The following is a 26,936-nucleotide window of genomic DNA, read 5'->3' on the forward strand; positions in this document are numbered from 1 at the left end:
AAAGTCTTTCTGTCCTTTCTAGATTTTCAGTTGTTTCTTTCGTTGTTTTCTTTGATATTTCTAAATAATTATTATAGTAGCTCTGGAGTCACCAAAGTGCGACATCACAAGTAATGTGAATAGTTAATGATTTAACATTCTTGGGCCCGCTCCCGTCCTCTGGATAAATCTTTTTGTTGTTAAATCAAGAGTTAAAAGCACAATTAGAAATATGTGGGTGTTGTAGTATAACTGTAGTAAAACTTTTTTTTTTTTTTTTTCTCCCTGGACAAAACCTTATTTTTCAAATGATTTTTTTTTTTTTTTTTTTTTTTTTTTTTTTTTTTTTTAGAGCAGTTTCATGTTCACAAGAAAATGTGAGAAGGTGCAGAGATTTCCCACAAACCCCTGCCCCTACGCGTGCAGCTTCCTCCATGAACAGCATCCCCACCAGAGTGGTAGGTCTGCCAGCACATCAGTATCACCCAGGGCCACAGTTTACACTAAGGTTTTTTGGGGAGGTGGGCTCCATGGATTGAACTCGGGCACTTGACCACTGAGCCACATCCCCAGCCCTGTTTTGTATTTTGTTTCCGGACAGGGTCTCACTGAATTGCTTAGCGCCTCACTTTTACTGAGTTTGGCTTTAAACTCACGATCCTCCTGCCTCAGCCTCCGGAGCCACTGGGATTACAGGCATGAGCAAACGCACCTGGCTAAGGTTCACTCTTGATGCTGTGCATTCGGTGGGTTTGGATTTCTGCCCACCATTATAATATCGCACAGAGCAGTTGCACAGCCCTCAAAATCCTCTGTATTCTGCCTATTCACCCTGCTTTCCCCTAATCTCCTTTTTAAAATTTCTAATTGACTTATTTTGTTCATTTCCACACATCTTTATTTAATGCCTAAATCTTCCCAACCTCCAATGGTCTCTCCACTTGGTCAAATACATGAAATAATATATCAGTTCTATTTCCTTTCTCCATTAATCTGCCCCTCCCCAACCCCTGCCAATAATCTGAACTCTTTGTTCTCTAGACCTGCTACAGGGCTGAAGTCATTGTAGAATTCACTGTATTCTCCATTATGCCAATGATTCCCTCTTCTATCTTGTTTTAGATCCCAGAACCACTGAGTGATAAATCCCATTTTTCCTTTCTTAATTTAATTTAATTGATTTTTAAATGCATTTAGTAGCTTTCTTTTTTTTTTTTAAGATCGAAGATACTCTTCCTTTATTTTTTTTTAAAGAATTTAACCTTTATTTATTTTATTTATTTGATTTTTATGTGGTGCTGAGGATAAATCCTAGTACCTCACCTGTGCTAGGCAAACACTCTACCACTGAGCTACAACCCCAGCCCAAGTAATTTTCTTGCTTTCTTAAAAAAGCAAGTAGAGTGCTTGCCTCGCATGTGTGAGGCAGTGGGTTCTATCCTCAGCACCACATTAAAAAAAATAAATAAAGATATTGCATTCACCTAAAACTAAAAAAAATTTTTAAAAAGATGTATAAGAAGTAAAAAATTCAAGAGTTCATGTGTCTGAAAAAAGTGCCTTTATTCATTTCTAATATTCATTTACAAGTTTGGATTTAAAAATCCTAGTTTGAAAATAATATTCTTTTGTCAGATATTTGAAGGCACTACTTTTAAGTATAACATTACTCAGAATAGTGCACATATCATGAGGGTATAAATTCATGCACATATCATGAGGGTATAAACCGAACACAGTTATGTAACCAGGACCCCAATCAAGTAAAAGAACACTATCAACATCAACTCCTTTGTGTTTTATATAGATGAAATAATCTATATAAAGTATTTACTCTTTTATGTCTGACTTTTTTGTTAAGCATGCATTTGTGAGGTTCATCTGTATTGTTGTATGCCATTTAAAATAATCCATTTTCATTTGTGTATAGTTTTCCACTGTGTCAATACACCATAATTTATTTATCCTATTGTTGATAGTATTTGGTAGTTTCCATATTATGATAGTGCTGCTACATCATTCTAGTATGTATCTTTTGTAAACTTGTATATATTTCTACTGGATATGTATATACAGGTGGAATTGCTGGTTCATAGAGTATGCACATATTCAGGGTTTTTATTTTTGTAAAATCCTCAAAGTAGATTTTATTTATACATGTCTTCAAACATTTGTGAAATTTTAAAAAATTCCTCTCAAATTTGACAATTTAGGGGCAGCAGTGGGAACCAGGGGTCTTGGAATAAAGCAAATACAAATATACTGGTGCTCCGCTAGCTTATTGAGTATATTCAGTTTTAATAGACACTAACAAACAGCTTTCCAAAATGATTCCAACAATTCATTCTCTCAGAAGCAGTGCATGAGTATTCCAGTTGCTGTATATCCTTGCCAACACTTGGTATTTTGCAACCTTAAAATTTTTAACCATTGTGGTGGGTGTGCAATATTATCACAATGTGGTTAAACATTACATTTATTCAATGACTAAAAGTTGATGTGTTTTATTGGCTACATGTGTTATCAAGAATTTTGCCCATTTTCTATTGGTTTATCCTGTATTGTCAGTATTTTTTATTTTAACCATTCTAATAAGTATGTAGTAGTATCTGCTGTGGCTTTATTTTGTGTCTCCCTCATGCTCAATGTTGAACACTTCATGTGTTTATTTAGCATTAGTATAAATTGTTCAAGTCTTGCTCATTTTCTAAGTGGATTGATTGATTTCTTCCTATTAGATTTAGAGAATTCTTTATATATTCTGGATATGTGATTCACAAATATTTTCTCTTAGTCAATAAGAAGACTTGACATGTATTTCTAAATCCTTTAATCTTGTATCAAACATATTTTAAATTGTGATGAAGAGCAATTTATTCATTTTTTTTCTTTTATGGATCATAATTTTGGCCTTATGCCTAAAAATTCTTTGCCCAACCCTAGTTCCTAAAACATTTATAGTTGTTATGTTTTACATTTAGACTTATGACCATTTTCAGTTAATTTTTATAAAGTATGAGTTTTACATTGAGATATATATTCTTGTCTATTGATATCCAATTATTCCTGCATCATTCAAAAGCTCTTTCCTCCACTGAATTACTTTCACACATTTGTAAAACAAAGTTTGTTGAACTTCTTTCTTTAAATTAGCTTCTGTCAATATAAGATGCATATTTTGCATTTTAACATCTTTGAAATCAGACATCTTACAACAACTGTCATAGTCAGGGTTGGGGGTGTAGCTCAGTGGTAAAGCCCTTGTCTAGCATCTGCAAGGCCCTGGCTCCATACTCAGGACTAAAAAAAAAAAAAAAAAAAAAAGCCACAACTATCATAGTCACATGCTATGACACTGTTATGTCATTTTCTATGGTATATTTGATGATATTTTATTTTATAATAGGTGGTTTCTTAGATTAAATGAAACATGGTGGAATACATCGCTAAACCCAAGTGGTCATATTAGATGTCAGAAAGTGAACACAGAAGTGGTAAATGATTCGACAGCATGGAGAAAGGTAAAACCTAAATTATCCACAGATGAGCTGTCAATGAGAAGCAAGATCATGTACCACAAGAACTATGGAAGAGCTCAGGAATTAGCAGCACCAGGTACTACAGAAGTTGGGAGTTAGCAGGAGGTTAGAAAAAGAGGGTTTGCTTGAAAGTGTGTATAAGGAGCAGGGAGGTCTCCAACATTCTACTTCACTGTATGTAATCATGCCACTGCTCCACCTCCACCCCCAGAGAAGGCAGGAAGACTTAGTTGGGGATCATTTGAACTGGAAGGTCTAGACTTAGTGACAACATGCATGATGAAGAGTGGGAACAAGGTGTCAAAGTAGAGCTTTAAGTCTGAATATTGGCAGAAAGACTGTATTCATCCTCCTTCCTGACCCAGGTCCTATACAGCCTGCGACCAATTTATATTCCTGAGTCAAAAGTTTGTAAGATCCTTTTCTGAAGATATTTAATGACCCCGGAGAATAGATCTACAGATACTGACATTTATAAGTCCCCCCAAAATCACTTCACTATCAAATCAACCCCAATAAAGCCCACCAATAGATAAACTGCATCATACATAGAGAACTTCCAGTCAGATTTTAGTGTCTCCTTTAATACGAATCAATAGTCAAAGATCTCCAGATATTTGAGGAAAATCTTCAATGTGAAAGATAGAGTTAACATAACAAAAAGGAAAAGAAAAAAAAAAAAAAGGAATGCACTTAAAATAGAGAACACAAATGAAAGGGAAGAAATATGTTTGTTTGTTTATTTATCTTGAGACAGGGTCTTGCTATGTTACCCAGGCTCATCTTGAACTCCTGGGCTTAAGTGATTCTTCCATCTCAGCCCCAAGTACTGGGACTGCAGGTGCCCCGCTGGGAAAAATAACTTTAAATGTAATAAAGAAAAAAGATGAAAATTTCCCAGAACCAAAGAATATGAATTTTCAAATTTAAAGGGCTCATCTAGTTCCTGGATAATGACTAAGAAAGTCACCCAAAAGTATTATGAAATTTTAAAGTACTGGAGTTGCAAGAAGATCCTAAAAGCTGAAAGGGAGGAAGCAGAGAGAGAGAGAGATAGAGAGAGACAGACAGACAGACAGACACAGAGAGAAAATGAACGTACAAAGGATGGGAAACTAGAATGACACCAGATTTCTTTCTTTCTTTTTCTTTTTCTTTTTTTTTTTTTTTTTTTTTTTTTTTTTTTTTTTTTTTTTTTGGTGCAGTGCTAGGGATCAAACCCAGGGCCTCATGCAAGTCAAGCAAGCACTCTACCTCTGAGTTAAAACCCATCAGAGTCCTTAAAAACATCATTGGAAGCTACAAAAATATGGGACAATGAAATACCTCTATGCTGAAAATATAAAATATTGTTGAAAAATTGAAGAAGATGTAAAAGTAAATGAAATTATGTAGTATTTAGTATGAATTCAGCTGCAACAATCTTCTATGGTATTAAACACACACACACACACACACACACACACACACACACACAGAGTTCTGGATAGACTGAATGATTGTGTCCTACCAAGATTCATATTTTTGAAATCCTAACTGCCAGAGTGATGGTATTAGGAAGTGAGACTTTGAGGAAGTAATTAGAGCATGAGAATGGAGTCCTCATGGTGCTCTTATAAAAGCGATGCCGAGAGTTAGCTAGCTGTCTCTCTGTCATGTGAGGATACCATAAGAAGCTGGCAGTCTACAACCTGAAAGACAGCCCTCACCAGAACCCAACCAGGATGGCACCCTGATCTTAAACTTTCAGCCTCCAAAACTGTGAAAGATGAATTTCTGTTGTTTATAAGCCACCCAGTTTATGACACTTTGTTATAGCAGTTTAAGATAACACACACACACACACACAAATACACACACATTATACATGAGACTCAAATTTGACTAACTACTACTCTAGAGTAAACTTGGAATAGTGTCTTACTTATTGTGTTTTACATTTTTAATGATTACATTAAATACAATTATGATTATTACAAAATATCTGAGCCTCACAAATGAAGTGGCAGTTTGTTTCTTTAAAAGGAGCATCTTACCTCACTGCTGCTGACACTTTGCAAGATTATGTTTTGATTTTTGGTAATTGTCATCATATCAGTTGGAGAAGAGGTTGTATCATGACAGATGTCAAGCAATGATTCAGCATGTTTTTCTGTCAAAAAGAAACATAATACTGTGTTTTGATAAGATTAATCTCCAAAAAATTCACAGGATGATATGGTTCTAGTTTTTAAAATCAGCTCCATTTTGTCAAATTTTCCTGAAGCATTGGACCAGGATCTCAATGAAACTTCAGCAGTAATTTTCACAAGAAGAGATGTGGAACAACAGGAGTTCATAGAATGAATGGATTAAGACTTTTTTAAAGGCTTTGGTGGTAACTGCTATCATTCAAGGATAAAGAAATAAACAAGTATCTTGAGTTTTTGAGCAAGTGAAATACTTAAGTTAAAGTTCAATCAACATTTGAGTACCTATTGACCCTTAAATTCAATGAAGAATTAAAGTTACCAAGAGTCAGATTTTGGTTCGACATTAACCAAATCAATTCATATATTATGTCTACATCCTCACTGTTAGGATATGAAGAAGAGCTTTTCAACCATTCAAACATCAGCTCTTGGCTCAGTGTTGGGAAGTCCTCTTCTCCAGAGAGCCATGAACGGAGGAAGGATATCTGTTCTTCACCTTTTAGAAGGATGACCCCTCACTTGAACTTCCACTGGTGGGTTGTTGGGAAAAAATCTATTCCAGTGGTCCTGGGACACTTCTGTGCATGGGTCAGAATAGTGAAGACTTCATGCTGCCTCTGAAGATACTGTTCTTTCCTTCTCTGAATTTCCACACTGCCCTGTATCATTCATGGAGAATAAGGATGATCTCAACACAACCTGACTAACAACTGAAATGAGTAATATAAGGATTTGCAGAGCATCCTGTAATTTTAAAATCTTAGGTGACACAACTTTCTTCTTTAGTGGGTGGAAGGGGAGACATTGTGAGGTTAAGTAGTGATCCACTGTTATCCCTTCAAACATTTGGGGTTCACTGGTTTGTTTTAGGCAAAGTGACTAAGTGAAACCCTAAACACTGAGCACAAAATCACATTTGATCTACAGTTGCCAAGAACAAAGGCACTCAGCTACTCCAAGCACACTTGCCTTCTAGCACTTGAAGTCACATTGAATTGGTAGAGTTCTGAGCACCATAGACTCCCAATTATTACCGAGGGACATTGCTCTTGTGTATATCCCCCTTCTTCTATCCTGACATCTTCAAAAAAGCCTGGGCTCTATCAATGAAATCAACATTTTCCAGTGGCTCTTCCAGTTATCTTGATATTGAAACAAAATTGAACATGTGACCTGCCCTCAGACCTTCCATTTCTTCACCACATTTTCCTTCTTTATTCTTTGTAATGTATCTTCTTCCTCCAGGTTGCTACTGAGACTTCTCACTTCTTCCCCATGTCTGCCCTGGAATCTCTTTCCCAATTTGACATTGTTTCTTAGCACTCTTCAGAGCAACAAGTCCTGGTCCTTGGAGAGTAACTGCTCAATAAAGAGTCATTATTTAAATATATTCATCAAAAAGATGTAGAAAAAGAAAGACTCAGAACAGGCATTTTTCAGTGGGAGAATGATGCATGTGGAAAAGAAATATTTACCTGGTTTTGGCATAGAATTCATTAGAATGTCCAATAACTGCTGTTTCTTCCAACTTTCTATTTGCGATACATAATGTACTGCTGATTTTCCACTAAAATCACAGAGTTTAGGATCTCTAGGAAGAATAGAATCAATATCAAAGTTTATTTAGTCAAATATTTTGTTGAAAAAGAAAACAAATATGGCAGGGAAAAACATCAAGATCAAATAAATAAAAAGCAATCCTACAGGGCTAGAGATGTTACACAGTAGTAGCACAGTGGTAGAGTGCTTGCTTATAAGTGTGAGGCCCTGGGTTCAATCCCCAGCACCACCAAGAAAAAAAAAGGGTAATCTTACAAAGTGAGAATAATAATAATGATTTCAAAATGTATATGTGAGACAGAGGGTGATGGTCTTTCAAGATTTAAAATAGGAGGAATATTCTCTTTATCTTACTCTCACTCTCATTCTAAAGATTCTAAGATTCGTAGAACATTTCCAACTTTGGGCAAAAATTCTCATAATTCAAGGGTGCATAAATTAAGAAAAAACTGTTTTATCATCCTAGATAGTTGCATTCATTTTTTTTTTTTTTTCTTTCCAATGCTTTAGTTAATTGCTGGCTTTTTTCTAAATGCTAACAGCTAGCTCTTTCATCATTCACAATGGCAAAATTGCACAGAATCTGCCTTTCAAATTAAACTAGGACACAAATTCACAAACAAACTAGGGCTGGGGGTGTAGCTCAGTGGTAGAGTGTTTCCTCAGCATATCCATGGCCCTGGGTTCAATCTCCAACATGACAAAACAAAACAAAAGAAAACTAATTATGCTTTTTTCACAGGCTTGTGGTTGAGTGGAGCCATCTTGTCATAATATCCAAAGTGTCCCTTTGCACATGGTCATTTCATTCCTCCTTCCCTGTCCCATAGTTGTTAGGCTAAAGCAGCTGGTATTAGGGCTTTTTGAAATAACACAAATATCTTCTTATCCTCTCCATGCTGTTCTGAATCCTAGCTTTTGATATTGGCTCACAGAGATCCAAAGGGAGTCTATTAACAAATTATAGTGTGGTAAGCAACTCTCTTTATTCTTTGCATTCTAGGACAAGGAGCAAGTTGATCATGGTCTCCAACCTAAAACCTTCCAATTTGAGTCTCTTTGTCATCATGGATACAGTAACGAGTTAGGAGTTGCAACACAGTATTCTCTTGGCAAAGTTCATAATTCCACAAGAAATAGCATAGGACCAAGAATTGGGGGCTGCCACTGCTTTGATATGCAACTCTAAGCAAGTCACTCTGTTTGGAATCTCAGTTTGCTCATCTGTCTGAACTAGTGTTTCTCCACTAGTTCCTGTATTCTGGGTCCCAATGACCTGTTGAATACTATCTTGTGTAGGGTGTCCAGTAATGTGCATTTTTAACAATCACTCAATTTCTTTTATTTAATTTTTTTATTTTTACAGACTGTATTTTGATTCATTATACACAAATGGGGTATAACTTTTCATTTCTCTGGTCATACACAATATAGATTCACAGCATTCATGTAATCATATACATAAATATAGGGTAATACTGTCTGAATTACTCAATTTATTAACACTAAAGTTTGAGGTAGCATCAAAATTTCATTTTCATTTCATTGTGCTGATACTTTTATTATAATTCATGTCATTGACCATACTTTTCTTCTTGAAGCTCCTTCCTCTTTTTTGTTTTTAAACAAAATTCATATGAAATACTGAGAAAGAGCTGGGCCATCTGTTCTTATCTGATGACAAGATATCTAGGTACTAGCCATAGAAACTGCAATTCTAACATGAGAGACTCTTAATTAACCCTCCCCTTTTTAAAAGTTAATTGCCAACCTCCCACCTTCTAGAAGGGCATTTGGTATATAGTTATTTTCAGATAACTGAAAATCACAATAAATTGCTTTTGATAGATTGACAATGATTTTCAAAATAATTAATGACATCTTGGAGGTAGGCAGCTGCATGGTCAAGAATTATTTGACATTCCCAGTAACTACCAAAATAGTAAGTATTTAAACAAATGAAGAGCTGGCTGGGCGCAGTGGTAATGTACTTGTTATCCCAACTACTCAGGAGGTTGAGACAGGAGGATCACAAGTTGGAGGCCAGCCTCACAACTTAGTGAGGACCTAAGCAACTTAGTGGGACCATGTCTCAAAATAAAAAATAAAAAGGACTGGAGATATAGCTCAATGGTAAAGTGCTCCTGGGTTCAATCCCCAGTACACAACCCTCTCAAAACAAACAAACAAAACCAAAGAGTTGGATATCTTAAGAATAATAGATAAGCAGTTATAATACCTTTCCTTTGCAATTGTCAGTTTTTGGACGATGCATGTGCATTTAATGTATATAAGGGAAGACAATCTGTATATTTATGTTCACATGTGATTTCTGTAAATAACAATGATATAGATGCCTTTCAACTAGTGCTGACTGACCACTAATACTCACGCGCCATGCCTGAGGAGCTTCAACAGAACTTCCTCTGGTCTATAGACGGTTAGCATTTCAAGATTCTCAAATAGGTCCACATCTCTCACAGCCAGCATCAGAGGGGTTAAGCCATGTTGGTTTGGAAAATTTATATCCAGGAACTCTTCAGATGCCTTTAAAAACAAGAGGTCTTATTTCTGTTGTTTTACTGCATGCCTATTTATACTAATCTTTGCACTTGGCTAACTTCTCACTTTAACTAACTTACTTCCTTCCTTTCTCTCTTATTTATTTTATTTTTGTGCTGAGGATTGAATCCAAAGCCTCTTTCATAAGCATATGCACTGTGACTGAGTTACAACCCCAGCCTTAGCTTCAATATATTCTTTCTCAAAATCTATCTGAGAGGGAACTGAAAAGGTGGAAGAATACAAGTCTGACAGACAGACAGACCTGAGTTTCAGCCTTCCGTCTGTTAGCTGGTTATTTAACCTCCCTGCTAGATTATATCACAGACAGGTGGTTGTATGGTTGATAAAATCAACCCTTGATAAAATAAGGGATGCCAGTTAAATGATGAATAACTTTCATTTGGGACACACTTATACTAAAAAAGTATTTGCTGTTTATTCAGTTTAACTGGGTCTCCTGTATCTTTATTTGCAAAATCTACAAACCCTATACTTGCTGACCATCAGAGTCTTCTGCTGTACACCTGGAATAATAACAACTTTTTTTGCAGAGTTATTTTGATAATTAGAGACAAAATATGAAAAGCACTTAGCAGAGTGTCTGACACATAGTAGTATTCAATAAACACTTATTGAATCAATGAATAATTTACAATAATAAAGCAGTTCACTTAACTGTATTTATATAGTCAAACACAATGGGTTTAGTGTTAGTTGCTTTCATGAAAGTAAAATTTAATTGACACAGTTCAGAACTGAGTTGGCTATTGGAATGCCAAAATATCCAAATTGCTCATTTTATAGACCAAGGTAACTCACTAATTTCCATCTCTATTTCACTTTATGCCATCAGTATAGTCATTGTTTCTATCTGAGCTTCTCTAGGGACAAAATAGAGATAATGATATTACTTCAGCAGGGTGCTGTGGGAATTAATTAGTTAATATTTTTTTCTGTCGCTGAAAAGAAATTGCCTCTTATATGAATGTTTATTATTTGTTAGAACCAGCATGAAAGTTTTAAACTGAGAATAGTCTTGCAGAAGCACATTAATTTAGCTTCTGTTGATTAAGCTCTAGATTCAGTTATAGGCACTAGTTTCGTAAAGCTTGGTTGCTAATCTTTAGGAGTGAAAAATGTGGTTATGAAAACAGACATTGGATTATAATTACAACTGCTGAGAATAACATTAAAATAAAATGTATTGTGTTTTTAAAAATATTTCCAAGCCTCATTGATGATGCATGGCAATTTCAACTATCATTTAGTACAACAAAAGAATTTAAAGTATACTTTGGTTTTGTTCTAGCTATCCTTGAACTCTACGTGACTGGAATATCTTTCATTATTTCTTTATCTGTTTGTGTCTTTATCATAAGGGATTAGAAGAAACTGGTTCCTAGCAGCAATTGATTTTCTTTCAGTTGGAAGGTCATGTGGGCCTGACAGTATCTTTGAAGGTAAATGCCAAGAGCAGGCAGTTGCCAGTCACCAATAATTAATGTCCTTAGTTATGCATATGACTTCATAGTGCACTCTGGGAAAAAGAATCTATAGGTAGAAAATCTAAACTAGAGGATCGGTACCCCCCCAAAGACGACATTTAAAAAATATGTCCTTTTAAGTCCTTTAGTCACAACTAAATATTATGCAAGGCTTAGGCTGTCTCATTCCTTTTTCAGGATAAAGGTAATAACTGCAACTGGTCCAAAGGGATCTAAACAGCAACTGTACAAATGGCAATGATGTCAAGGGAACTCCTCTGAGCAAGTTGACAGTAGTCCTCTGGAGGCTTCCTGGGAGCATATCATTTCCCAGTGGGCTGCATGACTTCTTTTAGCATTCTGCTGAAGGACTGTGTTCTTTTATTAACTTGTTTTCCACCTCAGCCTCCTGTCTGATCCTGTTTCTTTCTTGTATTTCCTGCATGGAACTTTTTGGAATTGCATTTGAAAATAACTTGTTTCTCTTTAAAAGGAATCATATATAGTCTGTGCTCTTTTTATCACCTGTCTACCCACCCAAAGGTTGAAATAAACATCAGTTTAACTAACCAGTAAGTGCTGAAGTTTTTCAAGATCACCTTGCCATGAACTTTGTAGAAGTTTCATTTGGGGATCCTGGCTTCCACTGACCAAGATTTGTCTTTGGATATCACGGTTGGCTACATGGATCGCAGTTTGGTTGCTGTAATTGCAAAGGGTAACATCTGCTCCCTTTTCCAGAAGAAATCCAACAACCTGCAGCACAACAACATTTTTAATTTCATATTTTTGTGTACTAAAGCAGCTTCAGATCTGGGTAGAAAACTGATCTGAATCAGGTGTGACTCTGATTCATGAAATAGGAAAGGAAAATTAGAAGGGAATAAAAATGGAGGAGTAACAGATTGTGGGTGTGGCTTATTGGTAGAATGCTTGCATAGCATGCATCAGACCTGAGGCTCAATCCCCAGCACTACAAGAAAAAACAAAAAACAAAACAAAACAAAAAAACAGGATTGATTTAGATGTTGATGACTGCCACTTGCTTTCTTAAATTTTGGAAATAAAAATTTCTGTCATATGGATGCTTTCTTCATACTACTTTTTTTTGCTAGACTAGAGATCTGTGACTGTATTATGCTAAAACCACACACAACATTGAAGTTTTATAAGTCTATAATTTAGAATATAAACCCAAATATTCAGATTTATATATTCTTTAATGCTACAAATATCCCTGAAAGTGTTTCTAGGAGAAATAAAATCTAATTCCAACATTTTTCAAGCTCTGAAAGAAAATGGATGCCAACCAAGAATCTTATACCCAGCAAAACTTACCTTCAAATTTGACGATGAAATAAAATCCTTCCATGATAAACAAAAGCTAAAAGAATTTACAAAAAGAAAGCCAGCATTACAGAACATTCTCAGTAAAATATTCCATGAGGAAGAGATGAAAAACAAAGAAGCAAATCAGCAAAGGGAGGAATTATCCTAAGGAATTGTCAAATAAAGGAGGAACGAAGTCATGTCAAATAAATAAATAAAATAAAATAAATGCACCAAATGACCGGGAATACAAATCTTATCTCAATAATAACCTTGAATGTTAATCGCCTGAATTCATCAATCAAAAGACATAGACTGGCAGATTGGATTAAAAAGAAAGATCCAACAATATGTCGCCTGCAAGAGACTCACCTCATAGAAAAAGATACCCATAGACTAAAGGTGAAAGGTTGGGGAAAAACATACCATGCACATGGACTCAGCAAAAAAGCTGGAGTATCCATCCTCATTTCCGATAATGTGGACTTCAAGCCAAAGTTAGTCAGAAGGGATAAAGAAGGACATTTCATACTGCTTAAGGGAAGCATAAATCAGCAAGACATAACAATCATAAACATCTATGCCCCAAACAGTGACTCATCCATGTATGTCAAACAAATCCTTCTCAATTTCAGAAACCAAATAGACCATAACACAATAATACTAGGTGATTTTAACATGCCTCTCTCACCACTGGACAGATCTTCCAAACAAAAATTGAACAAAGAAACCATTGATCTCAACAACACAATCAATAATTTAGACTTAACAGACATTTATAGAGTATACCATCCAACCAAGAGCGAATACACTTTCTTCTCAGCAGCACATGGATCCTTCTCTAAAATAGACCATATATTATGCCACAAAGCTAATGTTAGCAAATACAAGAAGATAGAGACACTACCTTGTATTCTATCAGATCATAATGGATTGAAGTTAGAAATAAATGAAAGAGTAAAAAACAGAAACTACTCCAACACCTGGAGATTAAACAATATGCTCTTATATGATGAATGGATAACAGAAGATATTAGGAAGGAAATTAAAAAATTCTTAGAGGTAAATGAAAACAAAGAAACATCATATCAAAATCTCTGGGACACTATGAAAGCAGTACTTATAGGAAAATTTATTTCATAGAGTGCATTTAATAAAAGAAGTAAAACTCAACAAATAAACGACCTAACACTACAGCTCTAAGCCCTAGAAAAGAAGAGCAGACCAGCACCAAAAGTAGTAGAAGACAGGAAATAGTTAAACTCAGAGCTGAAATCAACAAAATTGAAACAAAAGAAACAATACAAAAAATTGACAAAATAAATAGTTGGTTCTTCAAAAAAATAAACAAAATTGATAAACTTTTAGCCACACTAACAAAGAGAAAACGAGAGAAAACCCAAATCACTAAAATTTGGAATGAACAAGGAAATAACACAACAGACACGAGTGAAATACAAAACATAATTAGAAGCTATTTTTAAAATCTATACTCCAACAAAATAGAAAATTTCGAAGACATCAACAGGTTTCTAGAGACATATGAATTGCCTAAACTGAACGAGGAGGACATACACAATTTAAATAGACCAATTTCAAGAACTGAAATAGAAGAAGTCATCAAAAGCCTACCAACAAAGAAAAGTCCGGGACCAGATGGGTTCTCAGCCGAGTTCTACAAAATCTTTAAAGATTTAAGTTACTGAGGTTGGCCTTGAACTTGGAATCTTTCTGCTTCAGCTTCCATGTTGCTGGGATTACAGGTGTGCACCACTGCCTAGTTCTTAATCTACCAGCAATGGTCTTAGAAAATCTATTACTGCAAGAGATAGCCTGCTGATGGAGGAACACACTGTGTGCAGCTGGCAGAGACTGACTTCCAAAAGGATCTTCCCACCAAAAACAAAATGAGTAAAACCACATGTTTACCTATGTAGAATCAAATGTACATGTATGGTACAGCCCACCAACTTGGTAGAATAAAATTTCACTTTTAACATTCAAAAAAAAAAATCTTTAAAGAAGAGCTCATTCCAATACTTCTCAAAGTATTCCATAAAATAGAAGAGGAGGGAACCCTCCCAAACTCATTCTATGAAGCCAATATCACACTGATACCTAAACCAGACAGAGACTCATCAAGGAAAGAAAATTTCAGATCAATATCCTTAATGAACATCGACGCAAAAATTCTCAACAAAATTTTAGCAAATCGCATACAAAAACATATTAAAAAGATAGTGCACCATGATCAAGTGGGTTTCATCCCAGGGATGCAAGGTTGGTTCAACATCAGGAAATCAACAAATGTAATTCATCAGATCAATAGACTTAAAGTTAAGAATCACATGATTATTTCAATAGAAGCAGAGAAAGCATTTGGTAAAATACAGCACCCCTTCATGCTCAAAACACTAGAAAAAATAGGGATAGTGGGAACATTCCTTAACATTGTAAAGGCCATCTATGCTAAGCCCATGGCTAATATCATTCTAAATGGTGAAAAACTGAAAGCATTCCCCCTAAAAACTGGAAGAAGGCAGGGATGCCCTCTTTCACCACTTCTATTCAATATCATCCTTGAGACTCTAGCCAGAGCAATTAGACAGACCAAAGAAATTAAAGGGATATGAATAGGAAAAGAAGAACTCAAAGTATCCGTATTTGCTGATGATATGATTAGATACTTAGAAGAGCCAGGAAATTCCACCAGAAAACTCTTAGAACTCATAAGTGAATTCAGTAAAGTAGCGGGATATAAAATCAATGCACATAAATCTAATGCATTTTTATACATAAATGATGAATCTTTGGAAAGACTAATTAGGAAAACTACCCCATTCACAATAGCCTCGAAAAAAATAAAATACTTGGGAATCAATCTCACAAAAGAGGTGAAAGACCTCTACAATGAGAACTACAGAACACTAAAGAAAGAAATTAAAGAAAACCTTAGAAGATGGAAAGATCTCCCATGTTCTTGGATAGGCAGAATTAATATTGTCAAAATGGCCATACTACCTAAAGTGCTATACAGATTCAATGCAATTCCAATTAAAATCCCAATGACATACCTTACAGAAATAGAGCAAGCAATTATGAAATTCATCTGGAAGAATAAGAAACCCAGAATAGCTAAAGCAATCCTTAGCAGGAAGAGTGAAGCAGAGGGTATTGCAATACCAGATCTTCAACTCTACTACAAAGCAATAGTAACAAAAACGGCATGGTATTGGTACCAAAATAGACAGGTAGATCAATGGTACAGAATAGAGGACACAGACACAAAGCCAAATAAATACAATTTTCTCATACTAGACAAAGGGGCCAAAAATATGCAATGGAGAAAAGATAGCCTCTTCAACAAATGGTGCTGGGAGAAATGGAAATCCATATGCAACAGAATGAAACTAAACCCATATCTCTCACCATGCACGAAACTAAACTCAAATGTATTAAGGACCTTGGAATCAGACCAGAGACCCTGCAGATTATAGAAGAAAAAGTAGGTCCAGATCTTCAACATGTCAGCTTACGACCAGACTTCCTCAACAGGACTCCCATAGCACAAGAATTAAAAGCTAGAATCAACCACTGGGATAGATTCAAACTAAAAAGTTTTCTCTCAGCAAAGGAAACTATCAGCAATGCGAAGAAAGAGCCTACAGAGTGGGAGAAAATCTTTGTCAATCATACTTCAGATAGAGCACTAATCTCCAGAGTCTATAAAGAACTCAAAAAACTCTACACCAAGAATGCAAATAATCCAGTCGACAAATGGGCTAAGGACATGAATAGACACTTCACAGAAGAAGATCTACAAGCAATCAACAATCATATGGAAAAATGTTCAACATCTCTAGTAATAAGAGAAATGCAAATCAAAACTACCCTAAGATTCCATCTCACCCCAATTAGAATGGCGATTATCAAGAATACAAGCAACAACAGGTGTTGGAGAGGATGTGGGGAGAAAGGTACACTCATACATTGCTGGTGGGGTTGCAAATTAGTGCAGCCACTCTGGAAAGCAGTGTGGAGATTCCTTAGAAAACTTGGAATGGAGCCACCATTTGACCCAGCTATCCCACTCCTTGGCCTATACCCAAAGGACTTAAAATCACCATACTACAGAGATACAGCCACATCAATGTTCATAGCTGCTCAATTCACCATAGCCAGATTGTGGAACCAACCTAGATGTCCTTCAATTGATGAATGGATAAAGAAACTGTGGTATATATATACAATGGAATATTATTCAGCCATAAAGATTGATAAAATTATGGCATTTGCAGGCAAATGGATGAAATTGGAGAATATCATGCTAAGTGAGATAAGCCAATCTCAAAAAACCAAAGGACGAATGATATCGCTAATAAGTGGATGATGACGACACATAATGGGGGGAGGGAGGGGTTAGTGTTAGGGAGGGCAGCAAGAATGAAGGAAGGAAGGACTGTATAGAGGGAAAAGGGGGTGGGAGGTGTGGGGGGAAGGGAAAAAATAACAGAATGAATCAAACAACATTACCCTATGTAAATTTATGATTACACAAATGGTATGCCTTGACTCCATGTACAAATAGAGTAACAACATGTATCCCATTTGTTTACAATAAAAAAATCTAATTCCAAATAGTTAATTGATAATTTATTCAACAGATATGAATCGGGTGTCCAGTGTGCATAGAGAACTGTCCTTGGTGCTTAGTCTCTAAAAATGACAAGTACCAGCCTTCAGTGAATTTAGTTTAGTGTGGAACAGAGGCAGATAAAAAAGGAAATTCCAAGTGCTTGGGAGGGATATTGGCCAAATTATATTGTTATATTGTGTACATGTATGAATACGTAACAACAAATCCCCAAATCCCATCATTATGCACAACTGTAGTGCCCATTAAAAAATGTGGGGAAAAGGCAATTACAACACAGTGGGATAAATGTAATGATAGAGTGACTAGAGGAGGCAGAAGTGGAGTACACTTAGAAGAAACCAATTGAGCTGTCTTAGGAAGTCCAGAAAGACTGGGAGGAAGTGATGTTTAAATTGAGACCCCAGGAATTAGACTCATTTAACAAGACAGAGACTGGGAGAAAGATTGTTTCAAGCAAGGGAAGCTTTGTGAATAAAGGTCTGTGGACAAGAGGAAAAGTACCACTCAAACTCTAGAAGGAATTACACGATTGGAGCTCAGGCTAGAAGGAAGGAAGGAGATGTGGATGGAATATTATTTGGTTATAAAAAGTAGAGATTGATACTTACTACAACATGGACGAATCTTGAAAATATTATGATATGTGAAAGAAGCCAATCACCAAAGACCACATACTATTTAATTCCATTTATATGAAACCCCAGAATAGGAAAAGCTACGGAGACAAAAATTAGATTAATGGTTGCTTAAGCACGTGGTGAGTAGTTTGGGGAAAGGATAATTGGGGTCAGCTAAAGGGCACAGGGGTTGTGTCCCTCTTTTGGGGGTGATGATGTTTCTTTTGAAGTGATGAAAATGTTCTAAAATTTTTACTATGGTGATTATTGCACATTCATGTATTAGAATCCATTGCACAGTCCAGTATTAGAATCCATTGAATTACATACTTTTAATGGGTAAATTGTGTGGTACGTGAATTATATTTCAATAAAGATGTTTTTTAAGAATGTCTTTGTGCCTTTGTGTGGTGGTTCAGGGGAGGCTGAGCAGGAAGATTGCACATTTGAGGCCAGTCTCAGCAACTTAGTGAGACCCTAAGCAACTTAGCAAGATCCTGTTTCAAAATAAAAAGAGATAGAGATGTTGCTCAGTGGTCAAGGACCCTTGGGCTTAATCCCTAGTACTAAATAAATAAAATTAAATTAATGCCCTTTGCATGCCTTCATGGCCCTGCATGATCTGTCCCCTATCTTTCTAGTCTCATCTGTGCCATACTTCACTCTCCCTCTTCAAGGTCTAACCTTCTTTCTGTACCCCAAATAAGCACTCCTTTTTCCAACCTAAAACCTTTTCCCTTATTATTCCCTCTCCCCCAACTGCTCTTTAAATGTCGTCCTTTATCATTATTTATATCTTACCATAAATGTGAACACATCACTAAGGTAAGGACTTTCCTGATCACCTTATCAACAAGAAAGGAGTTGTTCTATTGGTTAGTTCCAAGCACTAATAACAATTTGTAATTTAAGTGACTATTTCCTTATTTGTTGTGTTTCATTTTCATTATGGGCAAGAGATCTTATAAATTAATATTTTTTGAATGGGTGAAGATTATAGATGGTTTTGCTATTTAATGAGATGGTTAACACTGATATGGGTATACCTTATATGGATTGGGTACAGGAAAAAGATGAAGACAGTTTTGGACATATTGTATTTGGAATGTTTGTGCCATCCAAGAGCAGAGATTCAGTTGGGAGCTGAATCTACTATATATACAGGAGTTCAGGAGAGGGATGTTGACTTGAGTTATAGCAGGTGCTATATATAAATATATCCCATATTATTGAGGGATGTTAACATTCAAGGGATGAAAAAATGCACAAAGGAGATTTGAGTGTAAGTTGCCACAGAAGTAGGGTGAAAAACCAGAAGGAAGCCAGTGGAAGAAAACATTTCAGAAAAATTGGTGTCCAATGCTACTAAGACCTGAAAGTGAAACAAGGAAGTTGTAGATGACATTGACAAAAACAGTTTCAATAATATAGTAGAGGAAAATGCCAGAATACCATAGTTCAAATAGGTGAGGAAGTGGAGCAGTGAGGGTAAATCAGTAGATCATTCTTTAGAGAGGCTGTTGGAAGATAATCCTCCGTGGTTTGTGTTTCTGCAGGTCTCATGAACAGAGCAGAGGTACTGACTACCTTTGTTCTAGACTAAATTTTCAAAGTTGTTTGTATAGTGAAAAATCTTGGAAGATAGAAATAGGGTCTCCTTCTGGAGTAGTAGAAAGATATGCTTAAAAGATTAAAAGATCTGCTGTAAAAGATTAGGGTTCCCTGAACTCAGGATTCTTCTATAAAACAACCCATTGTATGTACTGGTATCACCTGGCCCTCTTCAATTTGCCTTGGGCAATTTGGACCTTGTGAAACTGAAGGAAATGCTGATATCCAGTCTCTTATAGTAATAAAAGTAGTAAACTGTGATTTTTCCCTGATCTAAGAATTTCTTGTTTTCTATCAGAGTCTATGACTCTCTGGCAGGCTAACTTCTTAGCTTCCAAGTAAGGAAAAGACTCAGATACTTCACAGTTGACAGCTGATTAAAAAGAAGAAAGAATGAATGAAAATTTAAAGGATGAGATAATGAGAGAGACGGGAATGACTGTGGAAGAATGAAGGCTTTGTGGACTAATTACCAGGATTTTAAGAAACTTCACGGGAAATAATATCAAATGTGTTGACCAAATTGTATGACCAATTAAACAAGAAGTGTTCTCCATTTTATTGGCTTAATGAGGATAAACTAAGAGGTAGATGCAGGCTGATTAACAGGAAATAAATTCAATGGGTACTGTTCAAACAGTACCCTGTTTTTGCTAATTCTTCTGTGGGTGCTGTCTCCTCACCAATCTGGCAATTAGTCTCAGATCCACATTACTCATGCCATGGTAACAATTAATGCCAAGATCCTTACTGCATGGGCAAAAGAGTCTACCCCCTTTCGGACAACAGTTATGGAGATAAGCATCTTTACTGCAAGAAGTGAAAAAGGAGAAATATTCATGACTAATACGAACAGAAACCATCCAAACTTCCAAATTCGACAGGTTCACTGGGGAGGTGGGTGCTGGGGTACATAGTGCTCATTAGGGAAAATCAAATTGATATGAGCTGTCTTTAGCTGAGTGCTTCCTAAGGACAGCCTTGTATCCATGTGGAGATTACGGAAAGGTCTCAGAACTTTTCCTAGTAGGTGTTGCCTGCTCTAAGTAAGGGAGGTTTGGACTTCTTGGGGAGAGTTTCCTAACACAGACAAATTCCCATGGGAAACCATTGATTTGACATTGGTGAGTGTTCAGGCTCTTCCTGGCCTGGATTAAGGTTTATAATATTTGTGCAGGCGACCCACTAGAGAGTGAGAAACTGACCCAAAGAAATTCAAATTCTTGTCATTAGCCCCACTGTCCTGGAAAACTCCCCTAACCCTTACATTAAAACTCGATGAAAACTAAAAGATGTCATGATAATGGGGCAGCAAATGACCTAGAGTAAAGTAGATTCCTTTTTTAAAATGTCAGGTCAAGCCTGTGTTAATCAAAGGCTGCAAATCTCACTGCTCCAGTCAGAAAGTAATGTGACTCTGGCCATTAAGTCAAACAGTCCCGGAAGCTGAAAAAAGATAGTTAGTAGTAATGACCTTGCCTTATGATACAGGGCTTTGGATGGACTCTAGATATTGGAAGTTTATTAGGTTGAGCAACAAGAAGGAGGCATGATTCTGGAAACCAAACATAAATACACCTTGCTTATTGGGTGCCATTGTCTTTCTCCCTCCCCCTGTACCTCTGTTAGATTTTCTTCTGCTGCAGTAATGAGAGGAGTATTCCCAGTCTTTGGGTGCTGAAAGTCAAGGTTTCCCAGGATTGAATGGACTTTAGTAATACAGTCACAGATGAGTTCCACATCACCTCTTGAAACAACTTCCAGGAAATCATGAATCAGTTTATTTTTATTCATCTTGCTTGTTCCATATAATTGCCTTCAAGAGAAAAGAAATGACTTACTTATATGAGAGCCAGCAAAACGGTGGGTGGTTCAAATGTAATATATTCTGCTTTTACTATCACCTGTTTCCTCTTTTCATCTCTTAAAAGCATTATAATAGATTTTAAAGCAATTTATTTTTGGTACTGGGGATTGAATCCAGGGGCACTTAACCACTGATCCACATTCCCAGCCCTTTTTTGTATTTTATTTAGAGACAGGGTCTCACTCAGTTGTTCAGGGCCTTGTAAATTGCTGAGGCTGGTTTTAAACTTGTGATTCTCCTGCCTCAACCTCCTGAGCTGCTGAGATTACAGGCATGCACCACTGTGCATGGCACAACATTTTTTTAAAGGGGAGAAAACCCTACATTTCCAACAGGTGTGGTTCTTTGCACACATATTTTAAGTTAGGAACAATAATAACTTTACCATTACTTTGGAAGATGTACTGTGGTACAGGAGAAGACAGGATAGATGAACACCAGAATGGAAAGAGCACAGGCTTTGGAGCCTGACTGAATCTGGGTACAAATTACTTCTCCAAAGAGTACCAAGTGTGTGATCTTGGGCATATTGCTCACCTCTGAGCTTTAATTCTCATCTCTAAAATGCAAATGATAGATCTGAAAATATTGAGGATCTGAAATACTACATGCAAACTGTTGGCACATTTTATAGGTGAAAATTCTTGTTAAATTTTAATTTCTTTAGTGTTGTTTATTAACCTCCCTATAATTTTCTTTATGGAAGTCTTTATCTCCCCAATTATGCTGTGAGCTCCTCTACAGCAGGGACATTCCATGTTTTACCCTTTTGTATCTTTCATAATTCTAGCACAGTGTGTCATTAAGCACACAATGGAGGCCATCATTCTAGGTTTTCCAGGAAAGTCTTAGTTTTAAATATCCCATTTCAGTTTCCCAAATCTTTGAAATATTTCTTAAATTACAATTGCAATCTCCAAAAACTGCCCCTTTTCCATAGAGCATATTGCTGTTAGAAACAACATAAAATCCTTAATCAGACTCTACAGTCCAACTTCTGCTTCTGACTCCATAGTCATTGTATGTGGTCGTGTGTTATTCATCGAAGGGGAAGTTTAATCACAGTAATCTGATATTAGGTTGAAAGCCATAGAATAAGAGGCTCATCTCAGAGTATAGCTTTGTGGGGAAAAAAGTCTAAGAAAAATAAACAAGAAAAAGTCTAAAATTGGTTTTCAATGTTCTAAACACACAAATGCCTTCCGAATTCACAGGCCAACTACATGAAGCCCTCTTTCTCAAAAAAAAATATTGTCTCATTCCAGAAATAGTACTATTTTGTGAATTCATCCATTCACTAGGAAGATGTTATATGTTCTTCAGGAGCTTTCATTGACCTGTTGCAAGGAACATTAAATTAGTTAAAACAAAATACAAGAAACAAAATACATGATTGTCAATGCAAGCAACAGCTCATGAATCGTACAGATGCCAGATGGGGATGACAGTGTGGGCTGAAATACCCTGGAAAGAAAGCATTGACAATATTTGGAGAGTCAGAGTGAAGGAGAAAAGGCAGTTCTGACAGGGAGATGAGCCTGAGCAAAGGCCTACCCAGGGCCAGGGAAGGGAGAGTGGAACCAGATGAAAGTCTATTCTATATTCCCCAACAGGTTGTGAAGTCCATGGAGAGTTTACAGCAGTGTTTTAGGACCACTGGCACTTTAGGAAGATTACTGTGACAGAAAATGGAAAGACAGAAACAAAAATTTGAAAGAAATGGTTAACAGAATTTTTGACTGATTGGCCATAGAAAATAAAAGATAAATTCAAGAAGTTGAGGGTTGGGAACTGAGGAGGACTCGATGCTGGGGGATGCAGGCAGGTCTCTCTTATATAGAATAAGAGATGAGGTCAGCAACAGAGCCAGTAGGTAAACAGGGTAGTTTTGTCTCCTTGGTTTTCAAAGAAATGGTGGTCTTTCATCAGTGCAGTTTCCTAAATTTGCTTGAGCATAAAATTACCTGTCCCCTTGTTATAAAGAAAGATTTCCAAGTTCCTTTAGTAGGGGTGGGTTGAAGCTAGGGACTCCCCTTTTAAAAAAATTAATATACTTTAAAAAATAGACTTTATTCTTTAGAGCATTTTTAGATTAACAGCAAAATTGAGCAGCATTTAAGTTTATGTCCTGCTCCTCCTTCCTGTCCCTAAGTTCTGTGGTTGTTAACAATTGATGAACCTATACATTGGGTATTATCACCCGAAGTCCATAGTTTACATTAGTGTCTGCTCTTGCTGTTGTACATTCTATGAATTTGGACTAATGTATAATGATATGTATCCATGCATCTGCTATTGCAATTTCATACACAATAGTTTAACAGCTCTAAAATTCCTCTGTGTTCTGCCTATTCATCCCTCATCCCTCCCAATGGACCCCTCAGAAGGAATTATTTTCTCCAAGGACTCTTCTTTTTTTCCCTTTAAATCAAACATTAAGGTAATTTCTAACAACAGTCAACTCACCTTATGATTGTAAATCAATCTTTGGTTTTTCTTTCTTGCAGACCTCTTTATTTTCTAATTGACATTTATCATTACTACCTGTTATTACTTTTCATTTAACTAAGGATCAATATTAGTTTTCTCTCTCAATTTCTAACAAAGAATAATTTGAAATAGAGAATAAATTCCTCAAGCCTAGATCTTTTTTCAAAGGGATGTTACATAATAATAATGTAACAATAGTACTAATATTCAATGCTTATTGACTTACTATGTGCCACACACTGTTTTACATATGAGGAAAATAAGGTGCAGGCCTTAGTGAAATAGTATCTCACACTGGAGAGATGAGAGTGCTAGTGCCCAAAAGGATTTAATGGAACTAGTATTTAAAGGAGCAACTGCAGAATAGACCTGTTTTCCACATTCGGAGCTTAGATGGGGTGAATTCATCACACTCATTAGGCAGCAATGGACTGGCTTTCCTTTTGTTTTGTTTTTCTTTTTCCCCTTTCAGCTCTATTGCCCTCTGGCCCTCCCTCCTGCCAGAGTTCACAAGAATCCAATCTAATGTACCTGAGACATATCCTCAGATACGTGTGTATCTTTACAAGGTATATGGTGCTGTTATGCGTATGTGTGCACAGGTTTTAAATTTACACAAATGATATTGTACTGTAGAACTTCTTACTTTTTTTATTTTAAACTTTGTTATTAAGCTTATCCTTGTACTTATATGTGTCTCTGGGTTTTTGTTTGTTTGTTTGTTTGTTTGTTATGCATTCACTATATTTTATTATCTCCTCTCTTGATGATGGGCATCTAAGTTGCCTCTGACATTCTACTTTGCAAGCAACACTGTAATAAGTACACTGAATGGGCCTTCTTGTGTACTGGGCAAAAGTTTCTCTGCTATGAATGGGTAAGGGTATTTAATTTCAATAAACACTGGCAGTTTATTCTCCAGAATGGCTTCATCAGTTTACACTTCTACCAGCAAATTCTGTATCAAGTCTTTTTTTTTTGGGGGGGGGGGTGCAGTACTGGGGATTAAACCCAGGGTCTTGTGCATGCTAGGCAAGTGTTCTACCACTGAGCCACATCCCTGTCCCTCCTTTAAGCTTTTCTAAGAGAAGAGGATCCTTGTTTGATTGCTGTCACTTACTCATCATTCCAGTCATTATTGGAACTTTACTAAGGGCAGAAGGACCAGGTGATATACTCAAAATCAGGTCACAGAAAAATTTCAAACCAGTATAAATATCTGTCCTAACAAATTGCTTTGTAACTTGGATTTATATACATAGTTGTTTTTGAAAATGCAAAAGTATTTGCAATATCATTTCAGTTTAAAAAATGCTTTCAGAAACAAAGAGTAATTAAACATGTCAATTTATTGACATGTCTGTCAATAAAGCTAAAAATCATATTTGAATAACAACTAGATAAGAATAGTTATTTATATCACTAGCTAATGCAAAAAGTAGAAACAAAACCTCAAAAATATTTTCCCCAAGTTTATTACCTAGGGAAAATGTTACGAAGTTTGTGGTTTAACTCTTTCATATAATCTTTGAGGATATTTCACAAGTAGCATGTACCATCTAAAACAAAAAAAAATTAGATTTATTGAAACCACGATCCCAAAGTTATCAAATCAAATTACTACAATACTAGGCAACACGGTCATTATTTGGTCATTCATTCTCTCACGAGCTCAGTGAAAGAATGAGGATAAAATGGACCCACAGCAATATCCCTACACACAAGTTACTCTTTCAATTATGATGCACAGACCCACATTTTTCAGTGAGCTCCATTTCCTCCTCTGAACTTCAATCTGTACATTTCAAGTTTAAGTTTCTTCACAAGAAAACTTTTCAATTTCCCATTTAGAACTGTTTTGAGCAGTGATTTTTAATAATATTTCATTTCGCAGGGCTTTCTGGTTTAGCCTCTATTGAAGCCCAGTCTTAGTTTTAATTGTATGCCCGGTTTATCTACTTGTAAAGTCAAAAGGTTTTATTATATTGTATATTTGGCTTGGACTTTTATGTAATAAAGACTTAAAGCAACAAGAATTCCATTTTATGTTAATAAAATGTGTTCAAGAATATATGAATATAATATTGAGTAGTTACAAGACTTATACCACATAAAGTTTATAAATATTTAGGAGATTAAGTCATCGTGCATATGATTCAATGGAAGCAAGTCTTTTTTATATGTTTTTCTTGTCATTAGTAGTTTATCCCGTGGTCTACAGGTGTTTGCATTTATTGGTAGGAATGTCACAATACTTGAAAAGTCAAAAATAGTTCACTACAACTCTAAGGATATAATTATTTGAGATTAGGACACAGTTTTCTCCATCAATTTACCTGTTATTCTTCCTCTAGGACATCCTTTGGGGAGAAAAAAGTTTCAACACATGGTATTATCTCAAATGGGAGAAAAAGTGGAGATCTGGCTTACCTATGGTTTGTTTTGCTGAAGGAGTTGGTACACAGTTGAAGAGTTGCCAAGTCTAATAGCAGTCAACATCATCCTAATTCACTGTGGCACTGATTTCCAGGCCAGCTGTCAACCCCCACTTCAACTAGGAATCCATTTAAATACAGCATAGATTTAGATTTTTTTCTCTGATTTTTTTCCAGTTTGCACAACACAAATACTTTTTTAGAAAATTAATAAAACTGGTTCTGCGTGCACAAACCCTTCATTTGGCTGCAAGGTGACTGCTTAGTTTACAGGCTGTCACCCAGGCAACCATCCACTGTGTGTTGAGCTTAGAGAATTGAAAGCAGAACAATCTCCTCTAGGAAGGAAAACAAATGTCCTACACCCTTTCGACTTGCTGTTTGAGTGCTTAAAAAAAAAAGTTGGGCCCTTGGGTACCTCCATGGTTGACACAATTACCATTATCACCTTACTTACAGAGACTATATCTGGGAAAAGTATAATTTTGTAATCCTTGTCAGGTACCAAAAGGGTTCCTTTCCATATCTGAGGATAGGTCACAGAGCAAGAATCCAATAGATTTTGCCTGTGAACTCATTGTATTCTTGGATCCATGCTTGAAAAGCCAACA

At 36.2% G+C, this 26,936-nt stretch overlaps 1 protein-coding gene across 1 annotated transcript in view; it reads right to left on the reverse strand.

Moving 5' to 3' along the window:
- MAP3K19 (mitogen-activated protein kinase kinase kinase 19) overlaps positions 1-26,584 on the reverse strand; it is an 86,187-nt gene extending 59,603 nt beyond the window's left edge. The window contains exons 1-6 of the mRNA XM_079135716.1: positions 26,321-26,584; positions 21,154-21,349; positions 11,890-12,075; positions 9,663-9,817; positions 7,186-7,301; positions 5,555-5,670 (exon numbers count right to left, since the gene is read on the reverse strand). Of these exons, the coding sequence (XP_078991842.1) occupies positions 5,555-5,670; positions 7,186-7,301; positions 9,663-9,817; positions 11,890-12,075; positions 21,154-21,327 (747 nt within the window). The 5' untranslated portion in view covers positions 21,328-21,349; positions 26,321-26,584. The remainder of the gene's footprint in view (positions 1-5,554; positions 5,671-7,185; positions 7,302-9,662; positions 9,818-11,889; positions 12,076-21,153; positions 21,350-26,320) is intronic.
- Between the last annotated feature and the right edge of the window lie 352 nt (positions 26,585-26,936).

The sequence above is a fragment of the Sciurus vulgaris genome (assembly GCF_902686455.1).
Source record: "Sciurus vulgaris genome assembly, chromosome: 3".
In the NCBI taxonomy this organism is placed as follows: Eukaryota; Metazoa; Chordata; class Mammalia; order Rodentia; family Sciuridae; genus Sciurus; species Sciurus vulgaris.